Source organism: Mesocricetus auratus, unplaced genomic scaffold, assembly GCF_017639785.1.
Source record: "Mesocricetus auratus isolate SY011 unplaced genomic scaffold, BCM_Maur_2.0 Super-Scaffold_15014, whole genome shotgun sequence".
NCBI lineage: Eukaryota > Metazoa > Chordata > Mammalia > Rodentia > Cricetidae > Mesocricetus > Mesocricetus auratus.
Genome location: NW_024429186.1, coordinates 29988467 through 30013272, shown reverse-complemented (window position 1 = coordinate 30013272; position 24806 = coordinate 29988467). Strand labels below are relative to the sequence as shown.

The 24806-nt window shown below is 44.1% G+C and overlaps 2 protein-coding genes across 3 annotated transcripts in view; one reads left to right on the top strand and one right to left on the bottom strand.

The window, feature by feature from the left end:
* The window catches only part of Tmed8 (transmembrane p24 trafficking protein family member 8), a 30882-nt gene extending 22287 nt beyond the window's left edge, over positions 1-8595 (bottom strand). Inside the window, exon 1 of the mRNA XM_005083998.4 lies at positions 8169-8595. Coding sequence (XP_005084055.2) covers positions 8169-8595 — 427 coding nt within the window. The remainder of the gene's footprint in view (positions 1-8168) is intronic.
* Positions 8596-8655: 60 nt separating this feature from the next.
* Positions 8656-21414, top strand: Samd15 (sterile alpha motif domain containing 15). 2 transcript variants are annotated; one of them, XM_005084014.4, is made up of 4 exons: positions 8656-10443; positions 11559-11657; positions 18836-19092; positions 20203-21414. In XM_005084014.4, exons 1-4 carry the CDS (start codon positions 8656-8658, stop codon positions 20246-20248), a joined length of 2190 nt encoding a protein of 729 aa, XP_005084071.2. In that variant the 3' UTR covers positions 20249-21414. The 2 variants fall into 2 exon arrangements, with proteins under 2 accessions (XP_005084071.2, XP_040598623.1); XM_040742689.1 differs by lacking the exon at positions 18836-19092.
* The last annotated feature ends 3392 nt before the right edge of the window (positions 21415-24806 follow it).

Sequence of the window (24806 nt, the reverse complement as noted above, 5' to 3'; positions counted from 1 at the left end):
ATCTACATAAGGTCTTGTATAGGTATCTGAGCTAGTCACTCTAGAGTAACTACTATGGTCTGAATATGGTTTATGTCTGCATAAAGGTTCATGCATAAGGAACTTGTACTCCAAGGTGAAGACACTGGAAAATGAATGGACTTTTAAGAGGTGGAACCTAGAGGAGGGGCCTTAGGCTTGGGGAGGTATGTGCTTTGATTTTTGTTATGTTTTCTTTCCTTTACCACATGGTAAAGTCGCATGGAGGCAACTTCCAGTCCACAAAGAGAATGACAGGACCACTGGAAAGTGCAGAAAAAGAGAGAAAAGCAATATGGCGCACAGAGCTCAGGTCTCACAACTAGAAGTTGGGGAAGGAAAGCAGAGCCTCCTCCAAGAGATAAGTGGGGTAGCCCTGGCAAAGGCAGGCAGTCCCACCCATAGAAGAAGCTGACAGCTCTCACAAGCCTCAAACCCAGCTGTGGGCTTGGGGGACCCCGTGACTCCTCTGGTGGGATGGGTCAGCAGTAGGTAGAAAGGACTTCCTTTTCATCACTTACTGTGCCTCAGTGTGCTATGTATGGCTGAGTGTGATCAGAGAGGAAACCTATTATTTAAAATTCAGCTACCCTGGTGGTACAGGGAACAATAACCAGTCAGGAAGAGACTAAGAGACGACTCAGGGAGGCAGTCCTGGAGAGCAGGGACAGGGCCAGATGCTCACAAGATGAAATGAACAAGCAGCAGGAGGCTCTGACCAATGGGGGTGGGGGGGGGCTAAAGGCAATGGCTAGGGGCTGCCCTCATCACCTGAGAAAGACTTCAGACTTGATACCCTTGAGCCTGAGTGTGGGGGTGGGGGATGTCAAACTCTGATGCCAAACATTTGCTATGAGGTTCACTGCTGTAGAGATAAGAATTCTGGGGCTCCGGAGGACTATGAGAAATTGATAACCACATCCCTCTGACATGGTAATAAAGCTTAGTGGGTTTAGGAAGTAGAGAGACTAGTCCTCTTGTAAATATCTCCATACTGTGTGTGTGTGTGTGTGTGTGTTTGTGTGTGTGTGTGTGTGTGTGTGCTTCCACAAGTTCTAACACACGTGAGAGCAAATCCCGCCTGGGACAGTAGTCACTTGAGGTTGCATCAAATGAGGATTCTCAGGAAGGTGACAGAACCTGACTGTCCCACAAGCTACAGAGCCAAAAGTAACCAGCAGAGGCCCCCAGGCCCCAAGAAAGTGAGGCTCAAGTGAAGTGAGCTATCGCAGACTTCAGATGCTGCGTAGTACAGGCATAACACAACGAACACTATGGCAAAGACAAAAGTCTACAAACACCCCGGCCATGCACCTGGCAGGTTTTGGCTGTTGTTTTGTATGTGTATGGTGTTCATATGTGTATGGTGATCACATGTGTACGGTGTTCATATGTGTATGGGTATACAGACCTATATGACATGAAAGAGGAACTATGGGAGAAGAGGAAGTAGCCTACAGGGAGGGGGAGGGCAAAGAGAGTAGTGAGGGGTAAGAAAGACAGAATATCACACTTTCTCTTTTATGGAATCCGTGTCTGTTCATGCGCGTGTGTGTTCACTCACACACACATACACACACACTCACAGAACTATTCTGGAGGGAGAAAGAGTAGCAAGAGGGGGAGAAAAGTGACAAGAAGAGTACAGAGCAAATATGAGTGAGGTACTCTAAAATTAATAAAAATCATCAATGAAAACACATGGAGCTGGAGAGATGGCACAGCAGTTTAGAGCACTCACCGTCCTTCTTAGGGCCCACGTTGGGTCCTGGCACCCACACTGGCTCACAACCCTCTGTGACTCCGGTTCTGGCTTCCGTGGGCACCAGGCACACACATGGTGCACAGACATACATTCAGGCACTCACAGGACACAGTTTTAAATAAATAAATAAATACTATGAAAGCCTAAGTGCTAGAGAGAGACAGCTCAACAGTTAAGGGAACATGGGGCTCTCATAGAAGACCTGAGTTCCCACATTGTGGTGAGGGGCTCAAAACTGCCTGTGACTCCAGTGCTAGGGCATCCCACACACTCTTCACCTCTGCAGGCCTACACATGTACAAATCCACGTCAGTAAAAATAAAAATAAGCCAGGCAGTGGTGGCGCAGGCCTTTAATCCCAGCACTCGGGAGGCAGAGGTAGGTGAAGCTCAAGTTCAACCTGGTCTACATACTGAGTTCTAGAACAGTCAGAGCTACATAGTAAGATCCTGTCTTAAAACAAAAACAAACAAACAAAAAATCCCTACTATATTTTTAATTAATAATGAATAGGTTTAAAAAAATAAAATGTAAGGTACAAATAACATAGTTAATATTAATAAAGTTAATACTGAAAGCAATTGATAATCTCTAGTTCATAAAAAATCTAAATTTTTAAAATAAAATCTGTCCCTGATATGCAGAAAGACTCCAGTTTTAGAAAAGAAACACAGTGAAGAACTTTCAAGCAAATGTTTGCATTTGTTTTTTTTTAAATAGGTGAGACATGTTCTTGTTATTCAAAATTCAAAAATGGTAAAGTTATACCACAAAAGTTCCCTTCTATGTTAATTCCATCTTGTAGTAATATATTATTTATGATCTATTAAAGCTTAACTGAGGATTCAGAAAGCAAAGTCCGCCACAAGCCTTAAAAGCCAGGCATACACCTTTAATCCCAGCAGCCAGAAACTAGGAGGTGGTGGTACACACCTTTCATCCTAGGACTAAGGATTAAGAGGTAGACAGTTCTCCATGAGTCCAAGGCCACCCAGATCTACACAAGAGTAAATCCGTCTATAAGAGAATTATAGCTCACACTTTTAATCCCAGCACTAGGGAAGTATTTAAGACAGAACCAAGGTTTCAGAGAGGCATTCATTCTCCAACCACACTGAGGAGCTGGGGAATGTTTGCCCAGTGTAGCAGTTTTGCTCCAGCAAGAGAAGGTTTCCCGTCTGCTCCAGGGAGAGTGAAGAGTGGAGTTAACAACTCTGCTCTGCCAGGGAAAGGTTTCCCTGTGGAAGTGTTACAGTCCTGCTGGCTCTGCTCTGCCCAGGGTTGTCTCTGCTCCACCACAAAAGAAGGTCTTCACCAGAAGCTCATCCAAGGGGTTTATTGGGAGGGAAGAATCCAGCAGAGCGACCGAAGACAGCTGGAACAGCAACAAACTAAACAGACACAGGGTTTATATAGGGCTTCTTAGAGGGCGGAGTTTTCCAGGGTGTGGATTGGTTAGATTTCAATGCTGAGCTCACATTGGCTAGAGCTCCTGCTCAAGGATTGTTTAGTTTTCTGCACAGGGTTAGGGTCAGATTTGTCTCTGGTTTCAGGGCCAAAGTGTGTTTCTTTCTCTGGTCCTTTTTAGCCTTTTGGCTCTAGTTTTAAGGCCAGGGTGCATTTCTTTCACTGACTCTGATTCCAGGGACAAAGTGTGTTTCTTTGGCACTGGTTTCAGGGTCAGGGTACATTTCTTTGGTTCTGGTTGAAGGGCCAAAATGTGTTTCTTTGGCTCTGCTCAGGGTGTGTTTCTTTGACACCCTACACTTTTTAAACCCGAGTGGCCTTGAACTCACTGAAATCATCCTGCCTCTGCCTCCCAAATGCTGAGCTAAAGGTGTGCACTGCCACCACCACCCAGATGTCTCTACATTCTTACACAGGAATAAACCTGTAGAACAGACTGTGCATAGAAATGGGCCAATGGAAAATCTGTTCTAATTCTGATGGACATTAGCAGAGCAACGGTTCTCAACCTATGGGTCATGACCTGTTTGGGGATGAATGACTGTTTCATAAAGATTGCATATCAGATATCCTACATATCAGATATTTACATTATAATCCATAACAGTAGCAAGATTATAGCTATGAAATAGAAACAAAATAATTTCATGAGGAACTGCATTAAAGGGTTGCAGCATTAGCAAGGTTGAGAACCACTGCTGTAGAGTTAGGCATGAATGTGTTCTGTGCACCTGTACCAAGACAGTGAGTCATTTCCATTTCTCTTTATCAGTCAGGCTGCGCAAATTTCACGTATTAAGAATCACTGCTAATAGCTTCCTTTTTCAAGCAGCTTGATGTATGCAGGGAAAAAATGAGAAGACTTTTTTTTATTTTATTTTTTAAGTCTAAAGGAATGCCCTAAATTATGCAAGAACTGCTGATAAAACAACTTCCAACTGGATTCGGATAGGCAGGAAGTAAAAAGGGCAAAGAAAAACTTAAGTGTATTTCCAGAAGTATAGTGTGGGAAGATGGAGTGTTGTCTGAGAGAGACAGAAAAAAACAAGTATAAACATATCCCTTTAGGTTTCTGAAACTTAAATCACTATGAAAAAGGAAAAGCCAATTTTTCGATAGTGCAGACTTTAATTGGCCAGTCAAATATAAGCTAATTCTCCCTGTACTTCTAGAGAAAACAGGACAGGCTAGTAATACCATGTATAACATTAAGACTGAAATAAAAATTTTAAACAGTGATCACATAGTAGTGAAGTGAGGTATTCTCGAATGTGACAAGATTACTGCCATGCTTCCTAACTGGCCAAGGTCTTGGAAACAATATGTGGAGGAGGAGAACAGGAAGCTGCAAGTAACAGTTTATGACCTTGACAGCAAAGCGAGGCACAAAACAGAAGCCTTCTTCAAATAATTTATATTTGACCACTTTCTTTATTTTTTGTTCTGGTTTGGTTTGGTTTGGGTTTTTTTTTTGTTTGTTTGTTTGTTTTTCAAGACAAGGTTTCTCTAAGTAACTGTCCTGGAACTCACTCTGTAGACCAGGCTGGCCTCCAACTCACAAAAGATTCACCTGCCTCTGCCTCCCAAGCACTAGGATTAAAGGCCTGCGCCACCACATATGGCTCTTGACCATTTTCAAAAAATGATTTTCTTCTGGGGTTACTGAGTGTGGCTCAGACATTCTGATGAAGCTACAGACTTGAGCTCACTGCATTATTCTGGTGTTTCTTTACAAAAAAGCCAGAAAGCAGGTTTTCTCCAAAGTCTGTGAATAGTATTAGGTCAAGGTTTCTTTAGAACTCATAGGACTTCCCCTTCACTAAACAGCTACAAAAATAATTATCTCAGCTTTGTTTTTTCCACAGCAGAGGATCCAAAAGTAGATGATGCGGTTAGATTTGAGGGGCTTAAAGGAAAGCATAGTAACTCAGCTATGTTTCAATTAAATCCAGTAACCACACGGTCCAATTTCTCTTCATCACTTAAGACTGGGACTGAGAGGCTCCTCAGTGATCCTTCAGATAACACACATGTATTATACTGCATGAACTCAAGTATGACATGATTACCAGCTATCAACATTGTAAAAACACAACATGTGTATATTACACTGCATGAACTCAAGTATGACATGATAACCAGCTATTAACGTTGTAAAAACACTAGTTTTTAAAGGCCACAGGCAAACAAATTATTAGCATGTTGATATCAAAATCAGAATAGGAAATTTAAAAAACCAAAGTCTTTTTAGCATAAACTTCCACCACTCCGTACCATCTAAGGGGGATTTACCAAATTCCAAATCCTAATGAGCTCAACATGAAACACTCACTGATACTGACCGCTTCCATCACGATAGGACATACTGCGCTGCTCTTAGTCCTACATTAGAACCATAAACAAGCGCACCTGACCATTTCCAGTCCACAACATCAAAAGCTTGGTCATATACATCAAACTAAGTTCCTGCTGAGATCATAATAAACACTGTCCTTGATTTTCCCCCAGAGCTCTGCAGACCTGCCTTTACGTGATGTAATATGTATTCCTCAGAGACTTTCGTGATATAAGGAATGATTTCTCTCTCTTCTGGGGAACTGAAGAACCCAGGTGCCCCAGTATTTAAAAACTATTAAAAACAATCACAGTCCCCAAAGACACTAAGAACACCACAACCACTAGAGATTTTCGGTTATACAAACATAAACCCTTCCTTTTACCAAAACCTCAGCAACGAATACATGTTAAAAAACAAGTTCTTGTTATTCTGGATGCTGACGAACCCCTGAAGGAATAAGGTACATTGAAATACTCAAACCCTCAATTCAATAACAAATGAATAGCTGTTTGTTTTTTTCCCTGCTGTTTTCTAAGAGATGACAAAAAAAATCTTTCCCTTTCATCCTTTCTTAGAATCTCTACTGTTAATTCGGCTCATTTTCTACTGGAGAGTGGGACCAAACACTCAATTTTGATATTTGAAGGTGTTACTCCCAAGTCTATAAAACTATGCTCCAAGCATCATTCCCATTGAGCTTTGCAGTCACGGCTTAAGTCCAGGCCAGAGTTGCTCTCAAAAGCAGCATTTCTGACTCTGAAGCAGACCTGCACGGCAACGGCTAGCCTGTGCACTGCAGGCCATTTTACGGTATCCTTGACAGTTACCTCCAGCTTCGATAAACAGAAACCTTTCCAGATATTGCCAGTTGTCTCCTGAGGTATCAAATCGCTTCTGGTTAAGTTTCACCACTCTCACCAACATGGATCCTTGGTTATCCCGGGTATAATTGGATGTTCAGGCAAATCCTTGCAATGAAACCTTCACCTACTGATTCAACCAGTATGTGCAGAACTCCCGGCCCAAAAAAACATTTGAAAATACAAGGTGTTAAGAGTACTCCAGGAATACGTTAGAAAATAGGTCCAATTAAACACACACACACACACACACACACACACACACGGGTATAAGGAAATAAAAATTAACGTGCATGTAATTTATAAATATTGGCATATGGGGGGCAGGTGTTTATGAGACTTATACTTCATACCTCTATAAGGGCTTATTTGCTTAACCTTTATAATCTTTCAGAAAGTATACTTAGAATTTCTTTCCCTTTTCTTTTTTTTTTTTTTTTTTTTTTTGGTGATGCTAGGGCCTAACTCGGACCTCACATATGAACTATTCCACTGAGCTACAGCCCACCCCCATTAGAATTTCTATTACCAAAATATCAGATATATTACCATAATATCAAAACAGACAAACAAACGCGTGCATGTAGCAGCACCATGCGATAGGAGATATTCGGGATACATGTAGAAAAGCCACTACATTGTAAGATACATCCAGGAATACCTCTTCGGCAGCTCTGGTAATTTAGCTGAGCAAAATCAGACTTTAACCTCATCCTAGACAACTGCTTTGTACAGCGGGTATCCTGGGTTTCATATCAAGTACTTCAGTCACAGTAGCTCAGACGATCCTCCCACCAGCGCTGTGAGGCACGCGTACTTTCAGTACCCACATCTTACAAAGGAGGAAACTCAGACTATGTTTATGAGTTAAGCCACTTGTCCAAGGTCACTAAAAGAGAGAATCCACACTCCAGCCAAGCATCCAGGATCCACAGCGGTGCGTCAGTCACTATACTTGGTGCTGTACACTTTCAGATCTCGAAAACCAGTTACTTGCTACTTAGAGAGACTAGAGCTCTCCCTCTAGAGTATCCTTTTATTTTAGCTGCACGTCCCTGTGATGATCACAAGGCTGAAAGGTGACAGCTTGGTAGACTGTCCCTTTTGTCTTTGGACACTTAAATAAATTCACACGAAGGAACTTGTGTGGCCTGAAATGGAGACGCTGGCCCAACAGAAGGGAGGGTCACGGAGAATGAGAGCTCTCCAAAATTTCTACTGCAGCCTCTAGTTCCTGCCTTTGCTTGACTAGGATGCTCCTTCAAGACCTCAAAGCCTCCCAATTCTGGCTGCTCTCCATCTCTGCCACTCTGAAGGATGCGGGGGACCGCGGTTGGGAGCGGGGGGGGGGGGGGACTACGGGCAGAGGCTAGGGCAACGCGGGGCTCCTGCAGAGGAAGGCGGGCGCCCAGAGGCGAGCCTGGGGGACAGAGGTGGGGTCCCGCGGGGCGCCAAAGGGGCGGGAGGTGAGCGCGGTGCTAGCAGAGGTGGGACATGGACCCCGACTGACGCCAAAGAGGTGCGGCGGAAGGAGCGGTACTGCCAACCCGTCTGACCTGAGAAAGGAAGCGGGGCGGGAACCAAGACATTTCGAAGCGGAGCAGAAAATGACCTCGCGCACAGCCGCTGTCCCCGCGGCAGTGAGGGATACGGGTCGCCCGAGGTCCGCGGCCCCGAGCCGAGCGGCACCCACCAGTCCAGCACCCCGGCCTTTGCGTACCTGAGACGGCCGCCTGGGTCCCCTCCACTCCCTGTCGGTCCCCGACGCCGCCCGCCGACCCTCGACGAGCTGCGGGGCTCCAGAAGGCCGGCCCCTCAGCCGCCTGCCGGTGCGACATCTGCAGCCCGCGCGGGGAGCTTCTCCGCAGCCAGCCGCTTACGGCTCCGGAAACAGCCGAAGGCGAAGCGAGCGCGGCAGCCGAGAGCCGAGCAGAGCCGAGGGGGAGCCCAGGGCCGGAAGGAGCGGCGAGGCCGCGCGGGGGGAGCTGTCTGAGCCCTGGCCGGAGGAAGCTAGCGACGTGGACGCGCAGGGGGGCGGGGGGGCTGCTACGTGCTTTTGATCGCCTGTTTTTACGGTCGGCACTTGCAAGGCTCGACAAAATCTCGGGAAGCTTCAGGAAGACATCGCCGGAAATCGTGGTATCCATAGAGACGCTGTCGGAAGTTGAGGTTGCTAGGAGGCCCTGGGCGCGTCAACTGACTGCGTAATGGCTGCAGTCCCAGAAGATTATGATTCTGGCCCAGATGAAAGTGAGAACCTACATCCTGAAAGAACTAAATCTCATGAATTGCATAATGCTAAATCAGACACCACGGCCGAGGTAACCCCTGAGCAGCTCCCGGAGATTGACCAAGAGCCAGAGGAACTAAAGACTAAGGAAGATGACTCTGAAGAGGGGAAGCCAGGGAGTGCAGAAAAGGTACTGCTAGAGTTAGCCCCGACGCCCGAAGAAATTCCCAAGGAGACCAACATGGACCTACCTAGCCAAACCGAAGCAGAGATAACGCAAGTGTTGAAATTAGAGACATCTAGGGGAGCAGGAGAGGATTTGGAGGTCCCGGAGGATGAAAAGCATGAGCCAGACCTACAGCCACCAGATGTCTCAGTAGATGCACTTACAGAACCACATCCAGAAACAGACACGCAGCTACCTACCGAAACCAAGGCTCCAGAGGCAACGAGCAGTGAGACAGGAACAGAGTTACCAGAAAACACTGGGCAGAAGGTTCCAGAGCAGTCGCCTAGGGAGGGAGATACAGAAACAGGTCCAGAGCAAAACACACCAGATTTTCCAAGTGACAAACCAAGAAAATCGGTTGAAGAGGAAGATCTATCCCCATCAAAGATGACCGAGTCAGAAATTACAGAGAAGACACAAGGAGAGTCAGCCGAAGAGAAAAGTACAGAGCCGACCGAGGTGGCTAAACCAGAGATTCCAGACCAGGAGCTAAGAAAATCGACTGAGGAAGCAGCTATTATGCCTCCAGAAGAGGTTCACATAAAGTCCACACAGCAGTCTGAGCAGACTAAGCCAGAATTCCCAGACAAGAAACCAAGACAGTCAGTTGAAGAGAAAGTTTCAGAGCTACTGGAAGAATTCAAACTGGAGTTTTCTGAGGAAGAATCAAGAAAAACAGCTGAAAAAGCAAGTCTAGAGCTGTCAGAGAAGGAGGCGACATCAAAGAAAGTGCAAAGACGCTCTGTTGAGGAAAAGGTTCCGGGGTCACTGGAAGAGGCTGCTCCGGAACCGAAAGAGATAAAACCGGATGTTCAAGGGGAGACACAAGAAAAATCAGAGCAAGTCCCCGAACCAACAGGCCAAAAAGAAAAGCCGAGACGAACAAGTGAGAAGTCTAAATCAAAAGGGACGTTAGCGGAGTCGAGTAAGGAGAAGGGTCCAGGGCTACAAGGACAGACTGAAGCAGAACAAAATTCTAATGAAGAAACAGGTCAGATGCCACCACAGATGACCAAACCAGAAGTTCAAGAGAAGCCACAGCCAGAACCAACCAAAGAGCCAGAGCTATCACATGAATCCAAAGCAAGAGAGATAGCTACAGAACTTTCCAAGGAACACAGGCCAGAACCAAGCAAGCTTAAGTATCCTGTGGACAAGGATGAGATAGTATTCACTGAATACCACAAAAAGATGCCAGAAAAAGAAACTAGCAAGACTAAAAATGAGTTTGTGGTAGGATCTTCCAGAGAAAGTATTGAGTCCGCTGGTACAGATTATGAATCTCAGGAGCTCCCCAAAGAGCGTCAAGTTGATACCTGTGAAGTATTTACAAGCGCTCCTGCTTCAGAGTCTCAGGTGGAACTGAGAGATTCGGTTAGTGAAAAGAAAGTCGTCACTTTACCCCAGGGATTGGAGAAGATGGGACATGAAGAACCCAAGATCAACAAAAGTGCTAGATTACAATTTGAACACCTTAAGTGGAGCCCAGAGATGGTTGCAGAGTGGATTGGTGAGCTAGGGTTCCCTCAATACAAGGTATACAAAAACAGTGTTTTTTTTTGAAGTCACATCCTCCAACCCAATTTTCTCCTCTCTACTGGCATGCTCTCTTGCCTCTTTTTCACTAGAAATACAGAGACTTCCTGGACTGTGGGGGAAGTAAATTTGGATTATGTGTGTATCTTTTTCTGCATTGTGTGTGTGGTGATGAAGACTGAACCCAGGACATTAGCACATATTAAACATGCACGTTTAACCTATAACTGATACAGATATGTGTGTATACACATATAGTATTTTGGAAGAAAAGGTTATATTTGCTTTTCCTATTCATCACAATTATTCTCTTCATTCCTTGCATAATGGTAAAAAGGTGTGTGAAGTCCTCTTTTCATAGAAATCTATATTTTTAATACATTTAGGCAAAATCAGGCCTTTCTGCACTTTTGTCAAGATGTCTCCGTGGCAACTCCCTTACCCCAAATTTGAACTCTTAATCTTAACGGTCTGCCCAAATATGTCATATATATCATGAGCCCTAAGAAATATTAATGCATGTTAGCTATAAGCCTAAATTGGCTTTATCAAAAATAGTATGCGTTAATTTATTGATGCCAACTACGGCATTTGGTTGCCACAAAACACAAGATGGAAAACCTTTTGCACTTAAAAATGCCCTTGAGACTGAGCATGGTGGCTCCAGTCTGTAATCCTAGCACTCAGGAGACAAGAGACCCACTCTGTGGGTTGGAGGCCAGACTGAGTTCCAGTTCAGCCTGAGCTAAAGAGTGACCCCTTTCCTTAGCCCTGCCCCCCAAAAAAAGCCATAGAAAGAAAAATTAGTCAGAACATGAAAAAGCGGATGGAAGCCACAACATGAAATTTAACCCAGAACTTTGATTATTTAAGAAAAAATGTGCCGGGTGGTGGTGGCACACGCCTTTAATCCCAGCACTCGGGAGGCAGAGGCAGGCGGATCTCTGTGAGTTCGAGGCTGGGCTGGACCGACAGCCTCCAAAACAATACAGAGAAACCCTGTCTCGTAAAAACAAAACAAAAACAAAAAAAAAGAAAGAAAAAATGTGGGTTTGTCTCTCTTTTCTTCAGTTGCAGTAGCTCATGTCTAAGTACTGTTCTTCTTGTGCTGACAGGAGTGTTTCACTGCAAACTTCATCAATGGTCAAAAGCTCATCCACGTGAACTGCTGCAACCTGCCTCAGATGGGGATAACTGATTTTGAGGACATGAAGGTAAGCTGTGCAGTAGGGTCCTTGCTGCCTACCGTCTGTCCCAGACCGTCCTCTTTACCCTGTTTGGTCCAGGGTGTCTTCACACTCTCATCCCTCAGGCTTACAGTGGTGACCACAGAGGTGAGAACTGTCACTTCCTCCTGTGTCACTTACACTGTCTGGGTTCCTTCATTGCTGCTCTCCAGACTTTTACTGCCGTACCTAGCACACTGTAGTGCTTCCTGCCTTCCCACTTTTAGCCTTTCTCGGGGAGCCTGCTGGACTCAAGGGTTCTGGGCTCTTTAGCTGCTTGGTTTCCCACAACTTACATACTGTTAAAAGTCATCTCCGACAATAGTCCCAACTCTTGGTTTAGGATTCCAGGTCCTTCATAAGTTTGCTCCAGCCACCATCTCTCCAGGCTGCCACTGTGCTGCACGAGTCTTCTCCAGACTGCCAGGTCTAACTCAGCCTCCTGCCTGTTAGTGCACGTCTCCCTGTGTGTCTTTGCTCAGTTCCCATTCCCTTGTAGGATGGACGTGAACATTATCCTCTTCTAGAACCAGTTCCTCCTTATCTCCAAAGAAATGGTTTGAATAAGAGTGGCCCCATAGGCTCATTTATTTGAATGTTTAATCATTAGGAAGTGGCACTATTTTAGAAGAATTGTTCTTGATGTTGCTGTCCAATAATATCCTCTCTTCCAGGGTTCTCAGTAACATCTCTCGTCTTCAGTACCCATTTGGTGCTTAATGGAATATCATCTGTACTTTACCTACTTTGCGGCCTGGCTTGCACACAAGTTACATAGGCCTCATCTATCGAGCACTGACTAGTCCATGCCCAGTCTTCTTGACTTAAGCATTCCTTCCTTTTGTGGTGTTTTATAGCTTTACAAAGCATAGCATACATAACTCCTTTTTTATAGCACTTCCCCCAAACATAGTAGGGCCTGTTTGGTATAGGAAGCCTGTAAATGTTCTTCTGCAGTAGCTTCTAAACATGGTCTTCAGAAATAGATTTGGTGTTTTTTTAAAGGGTCTTTTGAAATGAAGACTTTTTATTTGGAATAGAATAATTTCTTAGGTTTCATATGTTTCTATTTTTTTGTTTGTTTGTTTTTCAAGACAAGAGTTTCTCTGTGTAGACCTGGCTGTCCTGGAACTTTGCAGCTCAGCCTGTCCTAGAACTTCAGAGATCTCTTGCTTCGAACTTCAGAGGTCCACCTGCCACAGCCTTCCAAATATTGAGATTGAAGTGAGCCACCACCACCCAGCTCAGGTTCAATTTTTTTAAAAAGATGGATTCCTAGTCTTCACCATTGTGTGGTTTAAGTAAGAGTGACCCCCCATAGGCTCATATATTGGAATGCTTCGTCAACAGGGAGGGGCAGTTTTTGAGAAGGGTTAAGTGGTGTGGCCTTGTATAGATCTGGATGCATACTGCCATGCTTCCCACCATAACCATAATAGACTAAACCTCTTGACTGTAAGCAAGTCCCCAATTAAATGCTTTCTTTTTGTTTTGCTTTGTTTTTGTTTTTTGAAACAGGATTTTTCTGTGTAGCCCTGGCTTGTACTGGAACTCACTCTATAGACTAAGTTGGTCTCAAACTCAGAGATCTGCCTGCCTCTGCTTCCCTAGTACTAGGACTAAAGGTATGCACCACCACCACCCAGTTAAATGTTTGTTTTATAAGAGTTGCTGTGAAGCCGGGCGGTGGTGGCGCACGCCTTTAATCCCAGCACTCGGGAGGCAGAGGCAGGCAGATCTCTGTTAGTTCGAGGCCAGGCTGGACCAACAGCCTCCAAAACAATACAGAGAAACCCTGTCTCGTAAAACAAAAACAAAAACAAACAAAAAAAAGAGTTGCTGTGGTCACCAGGCGATGGTGGTGTATGCCTTTAATCCCAGCACTCGGAAGGCAGAGGCAGGTGGATCTTTGTGAGTTTGAGGCCAGTCTGGTCTACAGAGCGAGTTCCAGGACAGCCTCCAGAGCCACAGAGAAACCCCGTCTGAGTGGTCATGGTGTCTCCTCACAGGAAGAGAGCAGTGACTAAGACAATCCTCCAAATTATTTAACTAATTAAAATGAAAGAATCTGGAATATGTTCCCTAAAACTCTTTATCAATTCTTAGAACCATATTATTCTGTAAACCACATGACTCAGAAAAGAAAAATGTACTTGTGAATATTCAAGTCTTTCTACTGACAATTAGAGAGTCTTTAAACCATTAAAGCATGGAGTCCTAACTGAACATTCAACTCATTCATTCAACTAGTCGGTGCGCTTTGCTGAGAACTTACTATGTATTAAACGCTATACACATAGATCTACCTAATCCTCAGAAGAGAAAGCCTAGTTCCACAGAGATGGAACAGCTTGCAAAAGACCATTCACAGATGGAACAGCTTGCAAAAGACCATTCACAAAGGCTTAAGATCAGAATGTAAATGCTTTTCTGGGACTCATGTTCATCCTCGATAAACAAATATTCTTTTTTTTAAAGACTTTTTATTTATTATGTACACAGTATTCTGCCTGCATGTATGCCTACAAGCCAGAAGAGGGCACCAGATCTTATTACAGATGGTTGTAAGCCACCATGTGGGTGCTGAGAATTGAACTCAGGACCTCTGGAAGAACAGCCAGTGGTCTTAACCACTGAGCCATCTCTCCAGCCCTCAAAATGAATGTTCTAATTGCCACAAACTTCCAGGTACATAACATAGACAAGCCCTCTTACCATATATGGCATTCCAACCATGCCTTCACATGGCTGCCAAGGTCTACAAGGTCAAACTCCTATTCTTTTTATGTTAAAAGAATGATAGCATTCTTCTTTGTGACTCCAACATCTACTTAAAGTCTACTGAATTCTGTTTGTTGCAGGATATCTGATCATGCTGTGAAACCATTGCATTGTTTACTGACAAACTCTATTCTAGTTGTTGAGTGGCTCAGGCCTAGTACACACCTTTAATCTAAGAGCTTTCTGCTTGAATATGTAATCTGGATTAAATAAAGTCAGCCATAATGTAAACAGGATTAAAATGGCAACTAGTTGACAGAAAAAAAAAACATAGAGAGTGAGAGGGAGTCAAGAAGACAGATAGAGAAATGCACAGGAAGTGGAAGAGAGGAACAATCAGTTTGAGGAGTTTTGTTTGAGACAATGTAGGAGAAAGCTCTCTTTCTGGAACATCGAGCAGGAGGAAGGAAGATCAGCTGGGTGCTGGAGGAAGGTCAGAGTTGCCCGCTGAGCTAGCAGGTTTTCTCCCCAGCATCTGACTCCTGAGTCTTTACTGGCAACCAAAGCCCTGCAACATTTAAGTAACAAGACTTTCAGCTCTTCATCATGAGAAAACATTTTTAAGAGTCCACCAAAGTCATGTTGCTCACTGGACATTCTAATTCCAAAGGAATAATATCTATGGGCTGTGTCAAAATCCTGATCATGGTTGGTTTTTCTTCTGTGCAAGAAACAAGAGGTCTTAAAAATCTAAGGAAGTACTCCAAAGTAAATGATGAGTCTACAGGCAATCTTTATATCTCAAGAAGTTTTTTACAATTTATTTATTTTTAAATATGTTGCTGTTTTACATGTATGTATATCTGTATAGGGTCTCCCTGGAACTGGAGTTACAGACAGCTGCTATGTGATTGCTAGAAATTGAACCCAGGTCCTTTAGAAAAGCAGCCTGTGCTCTTAACCACTGAGCCATCTCTCCGGCACCTCAAGAAATTTTAATAAGCAAACTTTGGCATACTTGTGTAAATCATCAGGAAAATGTGGCTTCTCCTTGAGGTCACAAGTGTAACATGACACTCAAGTCATTCAATAGTTGCATAAGGTTTACTTGACTTGTAGGAATAACCAAAGAGCTAACCTAAGACACACATCTACTTCCCAGACCATACATTAACTTTGTTAATTTTTGAAGGGTTTTTCTTTTCTGAGACACTGTCTGGGCTAGCCTGGGACTCACTGTGTAGCCCAGGCTAGCCTGTAGCTCATGATAATCCTTCTACCTTACTTTCACAAGTGCTAGGATTATAAGCATTATCTACCACAACTGGCCCGAATGGTCAACTTTAGCCAACCTCCTCACTAACAGACAGACCTGTCTGTTTCTTGCTTGCTTGATTTGGTTTTACAGTGCTGGAACTCAGGACTCAAGGACTTGAGTATGCCAATCTATCACCCTATTGCTAAGCTATACTTCCAGCCCCAACATGAAGCACTTTTAATTCAGTGCTGTTATTATGGCAACTAATCCATCCACAGTTTCCCCCGAGCAGCGCTTATATCAGTTTTGTTTATTCTGAGGATAGGCTAGACAAAAGAACAGCACACTTGCCTCTGTCCTGTCTCTTGGAAAATGATTCCTCAAGAAAGATGTGGTGGCACCACTCAGCTACTCAGAGGCTGAGGCAGGAGGATCACACGCTCAAAGTCAGCCTGGGTGACTTAGTGAGACCCTGTCTCAAAACAAAATTAAAAGGGAGGTACACAGTAGTAGGACATCTACTAAATGAACAATAAGAAAAAAGGATCTCAAAATATAAGAACTGAGTGACAATTATTTGGGGAATAATATAGGTGAACCGCTTATTTAGAACAAATTATCTATGATTCTAAAGTATAGCCTTGAACCAGGAATTTTGAATGGCTATAATCAAGCACGTGGTTTATGCCTGAATTTCTAACACTAGGGAGTCTAAGTAAGGCAGGATGTTGATGAGTTCAAGGCTATCCTGGGATACACAGAGTTTAAAGTAAACTGACTCTTATGGTGAGACCCTGTGTCATCACAATCAATCAATCAAAACACAGCCTCCCTTATAAACTTCATGCTGTCTCAGCAATTTTGGTATATTTGCCTCACTGTTAACTATTTAAGTACCACACATTCACAGCAGCACACCAGTGATTTATGAGTTGAAGCTGTGTAAACATCCTGCCCCTCCTTAGGACTTTGTCCAGACTTTTGCATTTATCATGAGATGCTGCCCATAGTTACTACCATGCTACTTTATAATGACTTTTTCTTTCCTTCATTCCTTCTGTGGTTGGTTGGAATTCTTCCATGGGAAAGTCTTTTACAGTTCCTTTTCCCTCACTTAAAAAATCCATTTCATCATCTACATCAGTTTGGACTCGTGGTCAGTTATTGTTTGGATTACAACCCAGCACTATCATTAGTTGCTTTGTTGCTCAAAACTTCCATCTTTGACAACTGGGTACATGTTCCGATTGAGTTTCATCTTCCTTTGACATGTTCTCTCCTCCCCGTTAAGTGTCTCTTCTTTCTGGACTACAGGAAGCTTTGGACTCATTTTGCATTTTCCTTCTTGCAGCTCTAAAATTAACCATGTCTCCACAAAGCCCTGGTTATTTTTCTCAGAGAATATTTAGTGTAGGAATTGGTTGTGCACGTTGCTACTGAAGTGTCATCTCCCAAGTAGTGTCAGACCCGTTACACAAATGTCTATTTTGATATCTACTTATATTTGAGATAATATACACATACTGGCCTCTGATTCTTTACAGCATAGGTTTGTTCTAGCCTTTCCAGCCTTCATAGCTCCAAGCCCTGTTGCTTACTTACAACTTTTTATGATAGTGAGAAACTTGACTCTTTCCATATATAAGCATGTGTAACTTTTTTTTGTTTTTTTAATTTAAAAGTGTTTTTTTTTTGCATTTTACATACCAACCACAGTTCCCTCTTCCTTCCCCCCTCCCAACATACCCCCTCCACAACTCAGAAAGAGTAAAGCTTCCCATGGGGAGTCAACAAAGTCTGGCATATCAAGTTGAGGCAGAACCAAGCCCTTCCCTCCTGTATCGAAGCTGAGAAAGGTATCCCTCAATAGGGAATGGGCTCCAAAATGCCAGTTCAAGAATGTGTCCCTTTAAGAGACAATTTTACCTTATAAATTACAATGTTTGTGTTGATTTGTTTTCGTCTTTGAGACTTATAGTATTGGGCTGGAGACATGGCTCAATGATTAAGAGCACATGCTACTCTTTCAGAGGTCCTGTGTAGTGGTCTTGCCTGTAACGGTGAGCACACCCCTTTGGGCATGGCTTCAGGCAACTGGAAGCAGAAAGAGGGAAGCTTGAGGCGAGGCTTCTTTTTTCACAGTCCTTTCTCTTGGGTCAGCCCATCCATTAGGAAGGGTAGTGAAGCGCTCCCTCGGTTCTTTGCATTTATCTGTGTCATTGTTGCCCAATAAATACCCATTTTTCATTTATCTTGGGTCTAGTGAAATCATTACAGCACGCCTTCAGTCCTGAGTTCAGTTCCCAGCACACACATGGTGGCTTACAATGATCTATAGCAGGATCTGACGCCCTCTTCTATACATGCAGATAGAGCACTTGTATATATAAAATAAATAAATAAATCTTTAAAAAAAGACTTACAGTATCTGGTACAAGTTAAAGTAACCTATATTAGCCTCTTTCCTTCCTACCCACTTCAGAGTAATTATACCTTAAGTTTATAATTGTCCTCACCTATACTCCATCCTAGTCACTCAGCACTCGACTTTTCAAAGTATCATACAGCAAAGCCATTCTTTGTTGTTGAACTCTCTGGATGTCAAGCACTTAGAGAACCATATGAAACTGTTTCCTGGAATTCACACATCTTCTGGGTCCTCGTCACTGTCAGCCACCCTTATATTCTGACTCTTGGCAATCATCTGTTTGTCCCTGTTAATTTTGTCTTTTCCAAAACCCTGCATAAATGGGAAGCTGAGCATGGCTCACACATGCAGCCCCAGCACTCAGAAGATTCAGCATGTAAGAACTTAGTTTTAGCTGGGCATGGTGGTGCACAGCTTTAATCCCAGCACTCGGGAGGCAGAAACAAGTGGATCTCTTGAGTTTGAGGTCAGCCTGGTCTACAGAGAGAGTTCCAGGACAACTGGGTCTATACAAATACCCTGTCTCAGGCAAGAGGCGGGTGTGTGTGTGTGTGTGTGTGTGTGTGTGTGTGTGTGTGTGTGTGTGTGTGTGTGTGTTATTGGGCCAGTTTAGTAAGCCTGTGATTTTTTTGTCACTATTCTGTCACTGAAATAATTTAAGTAATTAGCAGTCAAGAGACATGGAAACACTGAATAACGGTTTGATTTCCTTGTATTTTTCAAGCAAGTCTCACTAAAAATATTACCCTTTCATTTCAGACAATATCTCATCATACTCGAGAACTTCTAGGAATCAAAGAGCCGCTGTTCAGCCGCAGCATCAGTCTTCCCTACAGGGACAATATAGGCTTGTTCTTAGAGCGGAAGGGGCACAGTGGAGTCATGTCTGCCTCCCTGACCTTGTCTGAATTTGTGAAAGCGGCAGGATTGCAGGAGTATGATCTGGAGATAGACACCATGGAGAAGCATGAGTCCCCACTACCAGACAGCAGCCAAGAAGAAAAGGAGGCATTGCTGTAAGACTTCTTCTTCAGGAAAGAGTGAGGCGCTGCTGGACACGGAGCAGCAGAGAAAACTATCTCACTCAGCTCGAAAGATCAAACGAAATTAGTTAGGGCAAGAGGCATGGTCATTTTCCGTTTTCTTCTTTTTAAGAAGGATAGAAGTTAGGACTGCTGGCTCTAGTATTAAGTCTTCCCTGACTCACACACAGCATCTTCTCTGTGATAAAGCTAGCAATAATTGTCTTCCAACATAATTTTCAGAATTTGTGTTGAATAAACCTAGTGCTATGATTTATTAGGGAAATTATTGGAAAAAAAGTCTCAGCAACACATCGTACATACCCCTAATCCTAGAACTAGGCATAGGAAGGCAGGAGGATCATGAATCTGAGGCCAGCCTGAGATATAACAGGTCTCAGAAAGCCACATAAATAAATGGTTTTTAAAAATCTTTTGTAGGGATTCTGTGATGCTGCTTATAAGATGGGATGGGACTTTGCAGTGATGCTGATTTGGAGTCACCACACCCCTGTATGTTGAGCAGCTGATGATCCCTGGCATACATCAGATGAGATGACTAATTTTGGTACTAAGAGAGAACTGTGAAATGTCTTAGTCTGAGTACAGTGATTCTGAGAATAAAAATGCAGATAGAGGGGATGGAACGCTGGCTCAGCATATCATGCTGGCTGTGCCTGTGGAAGGACCCTTGTTTAGTTGCCAGCACCCAGTCTCAGCCACCCCAAACTCCACTGCCAGGACTCGAGGCCAACTTCTGGTGTCCATGAGCATCCGACAAGTGTGCTCACAAACTCATGCAGGCGAGCATGCTTACACAGTAAACAAGATTCTTATTTATTGGTTTATTTATTTGGTTTCTTGAGACAGGATTTCTCTGTGTAGCCCTGGCTGTCCTGGAACTCACTCCGTAGACCAGGCTGGCCTCAAACTCAGAGATCCTCCTGCCTCTGCCTCCCGAGTGCTGGGATTAAAGGAGTGCACCACCACTGCCTACCTAGACTTTTTTTTTTTATTTAAAATGGAGCTTAAAACAGTCCCCAAATATCAGTCAACTTCCAGAGTGTTTTCTTCTGTTTTGTTGTTGTTGTTTTGTCTCCCCAGTTTACCATCCAAACCAAAGGAAGACACTGTGGAGCCAGAAACGTGAACTAGGTGACTAGGGACATCAGTGAAAGACCGGAAGGCTCAATGACAGTGAAAATAAGCATCTTCAGGAAGGGAGAGCAGAGCGGTGGCCTGGGAAAGCCATGCACTTTCAGAGTGGGAAGGAAGATGACAACAGCCACAGGACTCTGAGCGTCTCCGCTGTCTTCCATTTGTTTACACTGGAGTTGATGAAATAGTACAAGTAAACGGACAAGTGACAGAGGAGCCTGAGAAACATCTGCATTGCAGCCTTGCTCGGAGAGAGCCCTTTCCAGACCAGGTGGAAAGAATCAAGGATGTGCAAACATTCAAATCAGTCGAGCCAGGTTTAGAACAAACGGGAAAAGCACAAAAGACTTAATCATGTGCTGTGACAGAAAAAGCAACTGAACCTTGACTAGGAAGGTAATCCTCCACTTTCACATCTGTAAGAAACGACTAAAGAACCAGCAAGGAAGAGAGATGCGATAGAAAAGGCACATAAAGGCTTGTCAGTAAGGCCTATGGGTAAAAGTTCCTGCTGTGTAAGCCTAAGGACCCCAGTCAAATCCCTAGAGCCCATGGCAGAAGGAGAGGACCAAGTCCCCAAAGTTAGCACTGACATCTATGTGTATGCTGCACCTCCATACATAACAGACACACACACTAATTTAAAAAATAGTTGTGAGAAAAGATGCATTCATTCAGGGCATCTGCTTTTGAGGAAATGTTAAATAAACATGACACCTGTCAGAAATTAGAGTGTTCATAAAAATTCTCCAAAAAAACCCCAAAACTGTTGTCTGTTCCAAGGAAGGCTCACTGTAACCCCAAAGGCAGAGCACTCAGAGCAAGTACCTTCCAGAGCTGGAGAGATGGCTGGGCGATTAATAATAGTTGCTCTAAAGAGGGTCCTGGTTCAGGTCCCAGCACCACAAGGTGGCTCACAACCACCTCCAACTCCAGCTCCAGGAACCTGACCTCTCTTCTGTCTGCCTTAGACACCAGGCACATGTGCACATGCACACTCATACATATAAAAAGAATCATGTACAAAAGAGTACCTTCTGGAGCTGGAGATATGGCTCACTCAGCACAACTCCATCTCCAAGGGATCTGATGCTCTTATGGCCTCCATGGGTACCTGCACACACACACACACACACACACACACACACATCTTTTTTTTTCTTGGTTTTTCGAGACAGGTTTTCTCTGTGTAATAGCCCTGGCTGTCCTGGAAACTCTCTCTGTAGACCAGGCTGTCCTCTGCCTCCCAAGTGCTGGAATTAAAGGCATGGGCCACCACCACCTGGCCACATATCTATTTTTCGATGCCTCCTTATTTGACAAGTAGTAGTTGTGAGGAGAAAGATGTCTGGGCTACTTCAGACCTTTTCTGGAAAAGAACCCAGTTTTGAAAGTGTCTTCCAGGAAAGCTCATGGTTCCTGGAAGACGGGTGCTATTGATCTTCTAAGGTTTGCTTAAGAGAACATAATTTAGACTTAGAAAATAACAAAACAGCTGAGCAATGCTTTAAGCATATTTGAGGGGAATTTCTAAAATAAAGATAAAAAAGCTAAGAATAACAACTTAGATACAGTCGAAAGATGCCCAAGCATTTGAGCAATAAATGAGAAACAATAGGGAGCTGGAGAGATGACTCAGAGGTTAAGAGCACTGACTGCTTTTCCAGGGGACCCAACACACACCCATAGTAAGACACTGATGCACATGTGACAGAAAGAAAAAAAAGTAGGCACCAAAAAGCTATCACATGGGAGTTTGTGTAAGACATACCTAAGTCTTGGAAGGAAGGAAACCACGTGACTAAAAGGAAAAAGACAGCATTTCTACACTTTCTACCATGAAACAAAACCAATGCAGGCCAGAAGCCAGCACATGATATTTGTAGTGCTTATAACTACAAACACAGAAAGCCTGAATTAGAAAATGCCAGATATTCCCCACGAGGTGACAGAATATCCGAAATGTGTTTAGATGACGAATTAAGGACAGCAAGACAAAGATATAGCAATGTAGTAACTTGTTACACAAAGCGTGGTCATGGAGAAAGCTGAAATTCGTGTTTAAAAGGAGCAGATGTCTGCCAGTGTTCCATCATGCAGTGACAGGAGGAGCTCAGAAGACCTATCACTCCCTGAGGATTCATATGATTGTTGGGGGGCTGCTATGACAACCCTACTCCTCCATGAAGGCCCATAGGCATTAATATTTACCAGGGAAGGAAGGACGAACTTCAGTGGTACAGCCACTAATAAGCTGTCCACGTTCCATAATTAGCCACTCACCCATGCTTTTGTAAGTAATCCTAATTAAACTTCATGAGTTCGCTAAAGAAAAAGAGCTATTTTATTCTTGGATGAGCACACAACTGGTACACAGCGCAGATAGACCACTAAAGAGCTTCCAGAGACTTGAGAGCTCGCTTTCAAACAGGCAGGCACAATCTTTTACGTGCAGATGAACTGTATCCAAATGGAGGGAAAATTCTTTTTTATTAAGTAGAAGGAGAGTTCTTGATGACAAGCAGCTACTGCTTGGCACCAAGCCCCTAGGTCAGTGGTCCTCAACCTTCCTAATGCCACAACCCTTTAACACAGTTCCACGTGTTGTGATGACCCCCAACCATGAAATCATTTTCATTGCTATGTCAGAACTGTAATTTTGCTGCTGCTATGAATCATCGTGTAGATATATGTGCTTACCGATGGTCATAGACAACTCCTATGAAAGGTCATCCCCCCCCCCAGGTCCGTAACCCATAGATTGAGAAACACGTCCTATAGATAGGAAGACACCACCTTCCTCATTGCTCACACTTCAGACAACGGCCCCAAGGCTCCCCAAAAGACCATCATGAGTTACTAAGTTGGCAAGAGGCATATTCAGCTTTTTGAAAGACATACATCTTCAAAACTAAAGATCTGCAATTTGTGTGGGGGTCAATGGGTTAGCCTATGGTGGTATTTCTTATTTTTAAGATTGTTATTTTATATGTACGGATGTTTGGCCTGTGTGTGGTTATGGTCTACATGAGTGCAGTTCCCAGTGAGTCCAGAAGAGGGCATCACATTGCCTGGAACTGGAATTACAAAGGCTTGCAAACTACCATGTTGGTGTGTGTGTGTTCTTTATATGTGTGCGTGTGTGTGTTCTATATGTATGTGTGTGTTCTTTACCTGTGTGTGCATTCTGTGTGTGTGTGTGTTCTTTATGCGCATGTGTGTGTGTGCCTGTTAGTGGGGGCACACGTGTGGGTGCAATGGAGATGAGAAGTTGCTGCCACGTGTCTTCCCCATCACCGTAATCACTGTCACATTGTTTACAGAGGCAGGGACTCTCAGAGCTCATTGACTTGGCTAGTCTGGGTAGCCAGCTTGTCCCATGAGGGATTTCCTGTCTCCACCTCCCCTCTCAGTTTGACTGGGGTTCTGAGGAGCCAAGCTCTAGTCATCTTTTGGGGGCAGCAAGCACTTCATCCTCTGAGGCATCTCCTCAGTGCCTCTGTCTCACGTCCACTGTGGTGCTGACAGAGCAGCAGGCAATGACGCACCTTGTCCCTCTGCACACCTTAATGGAACAAGCTAATGCACGTGCTGCATATCTGTGTCTGATGGAGTAGGGAGTTTTATCAGAAACTGTCCTAAATAAATAAGTAAATAAGAAGATAAAAAGAAATCATTCTCGAACCATTGAATTTACTTAGTGTATTACTATGCAAAATAACAAAATGCAAATGGTTACTATAAGACCAGGGTGATTTCCATGTATTCTGCATGGTTTTGCCCAAAAGCCCCTGAGCATTCCAAAAACATGACTCTGCCCAGTGGCAAAGCTAGCAACTTCATTTCTCGGCATGCTGGGGTCACTGCTTTTGTTTTCATCTCTATTGTAATTGACAAAAATTTGTAAAGCATGGAGCAAGTGTACACCATAGAAATAAGATCAGTATTTTGCAAAACCTTTTCAAGGATTTTTAAGTGCCAGATTTGAGTGTGCTTTTTTGTTTCGTATCTGTCTGTTTTAAGACAGGGTCTCACCCGTGGCCCAAGACTGGCCAACTTCCTGCTGCAGACTCCTGGTGCTGGGATTATAGACATGTGCATCCCTCTGTACCACTCTGCATCCCTCTGCACCACTCTGCATCCCTCTGCATCCCTCTACATCCCTCTGCATCCCTCTGCATCCCTCTGCATCCCTCTGCACCACTCTGCATCCCTCTGCACCACTCTGCATCCCTCTGCACCACTCTGCACCACTCTGCATCCCTCTGCACCACTCTGCATCCCTCTGCATCCCTCTACATCCCTCTGCATCCCTCTACATCCCTCTGCATCCCTCTGGACCACTCTGCATCTCTCTGCACCACTCTGCATCCCTCTGCATCCCTCTGCATCCCTCTGCACCACTCTGCATCCCTCTGCACCACTCTGCATCCCTCTACATCCCTCTGCATCCCTCTGGACCACTCTGCATCTCTCTGCACCACTCTGCATCCCTCTACATCCCTCTGCATCCCTCTACACCACTCTGCATCCCTCTACATCCCTCTGCA

Coding starts and splice junctions, on each gene's coding strand:
- Samd15 (XM_005084014.4), top strand. CDS start 8,656: ATGGCTGCAGTCCCAGAAGATTATGATTCTGGCCCAGATGAAAGTGAG. Junction 10,444..11,558: donor TAGGGTTCCCTCAATACAAG/GTATACAAAAAC, acceptor TTGTGCTGACAG/GAGTGTTTCACTGCAAACTT. Junction 19,093..20,202: donor GAAGAAAAGGAGGCATTGCT/GTAAGACTTCTT, acceptor TTGTCTCCCCAG/TTTACCATCCAAACCAAAGG.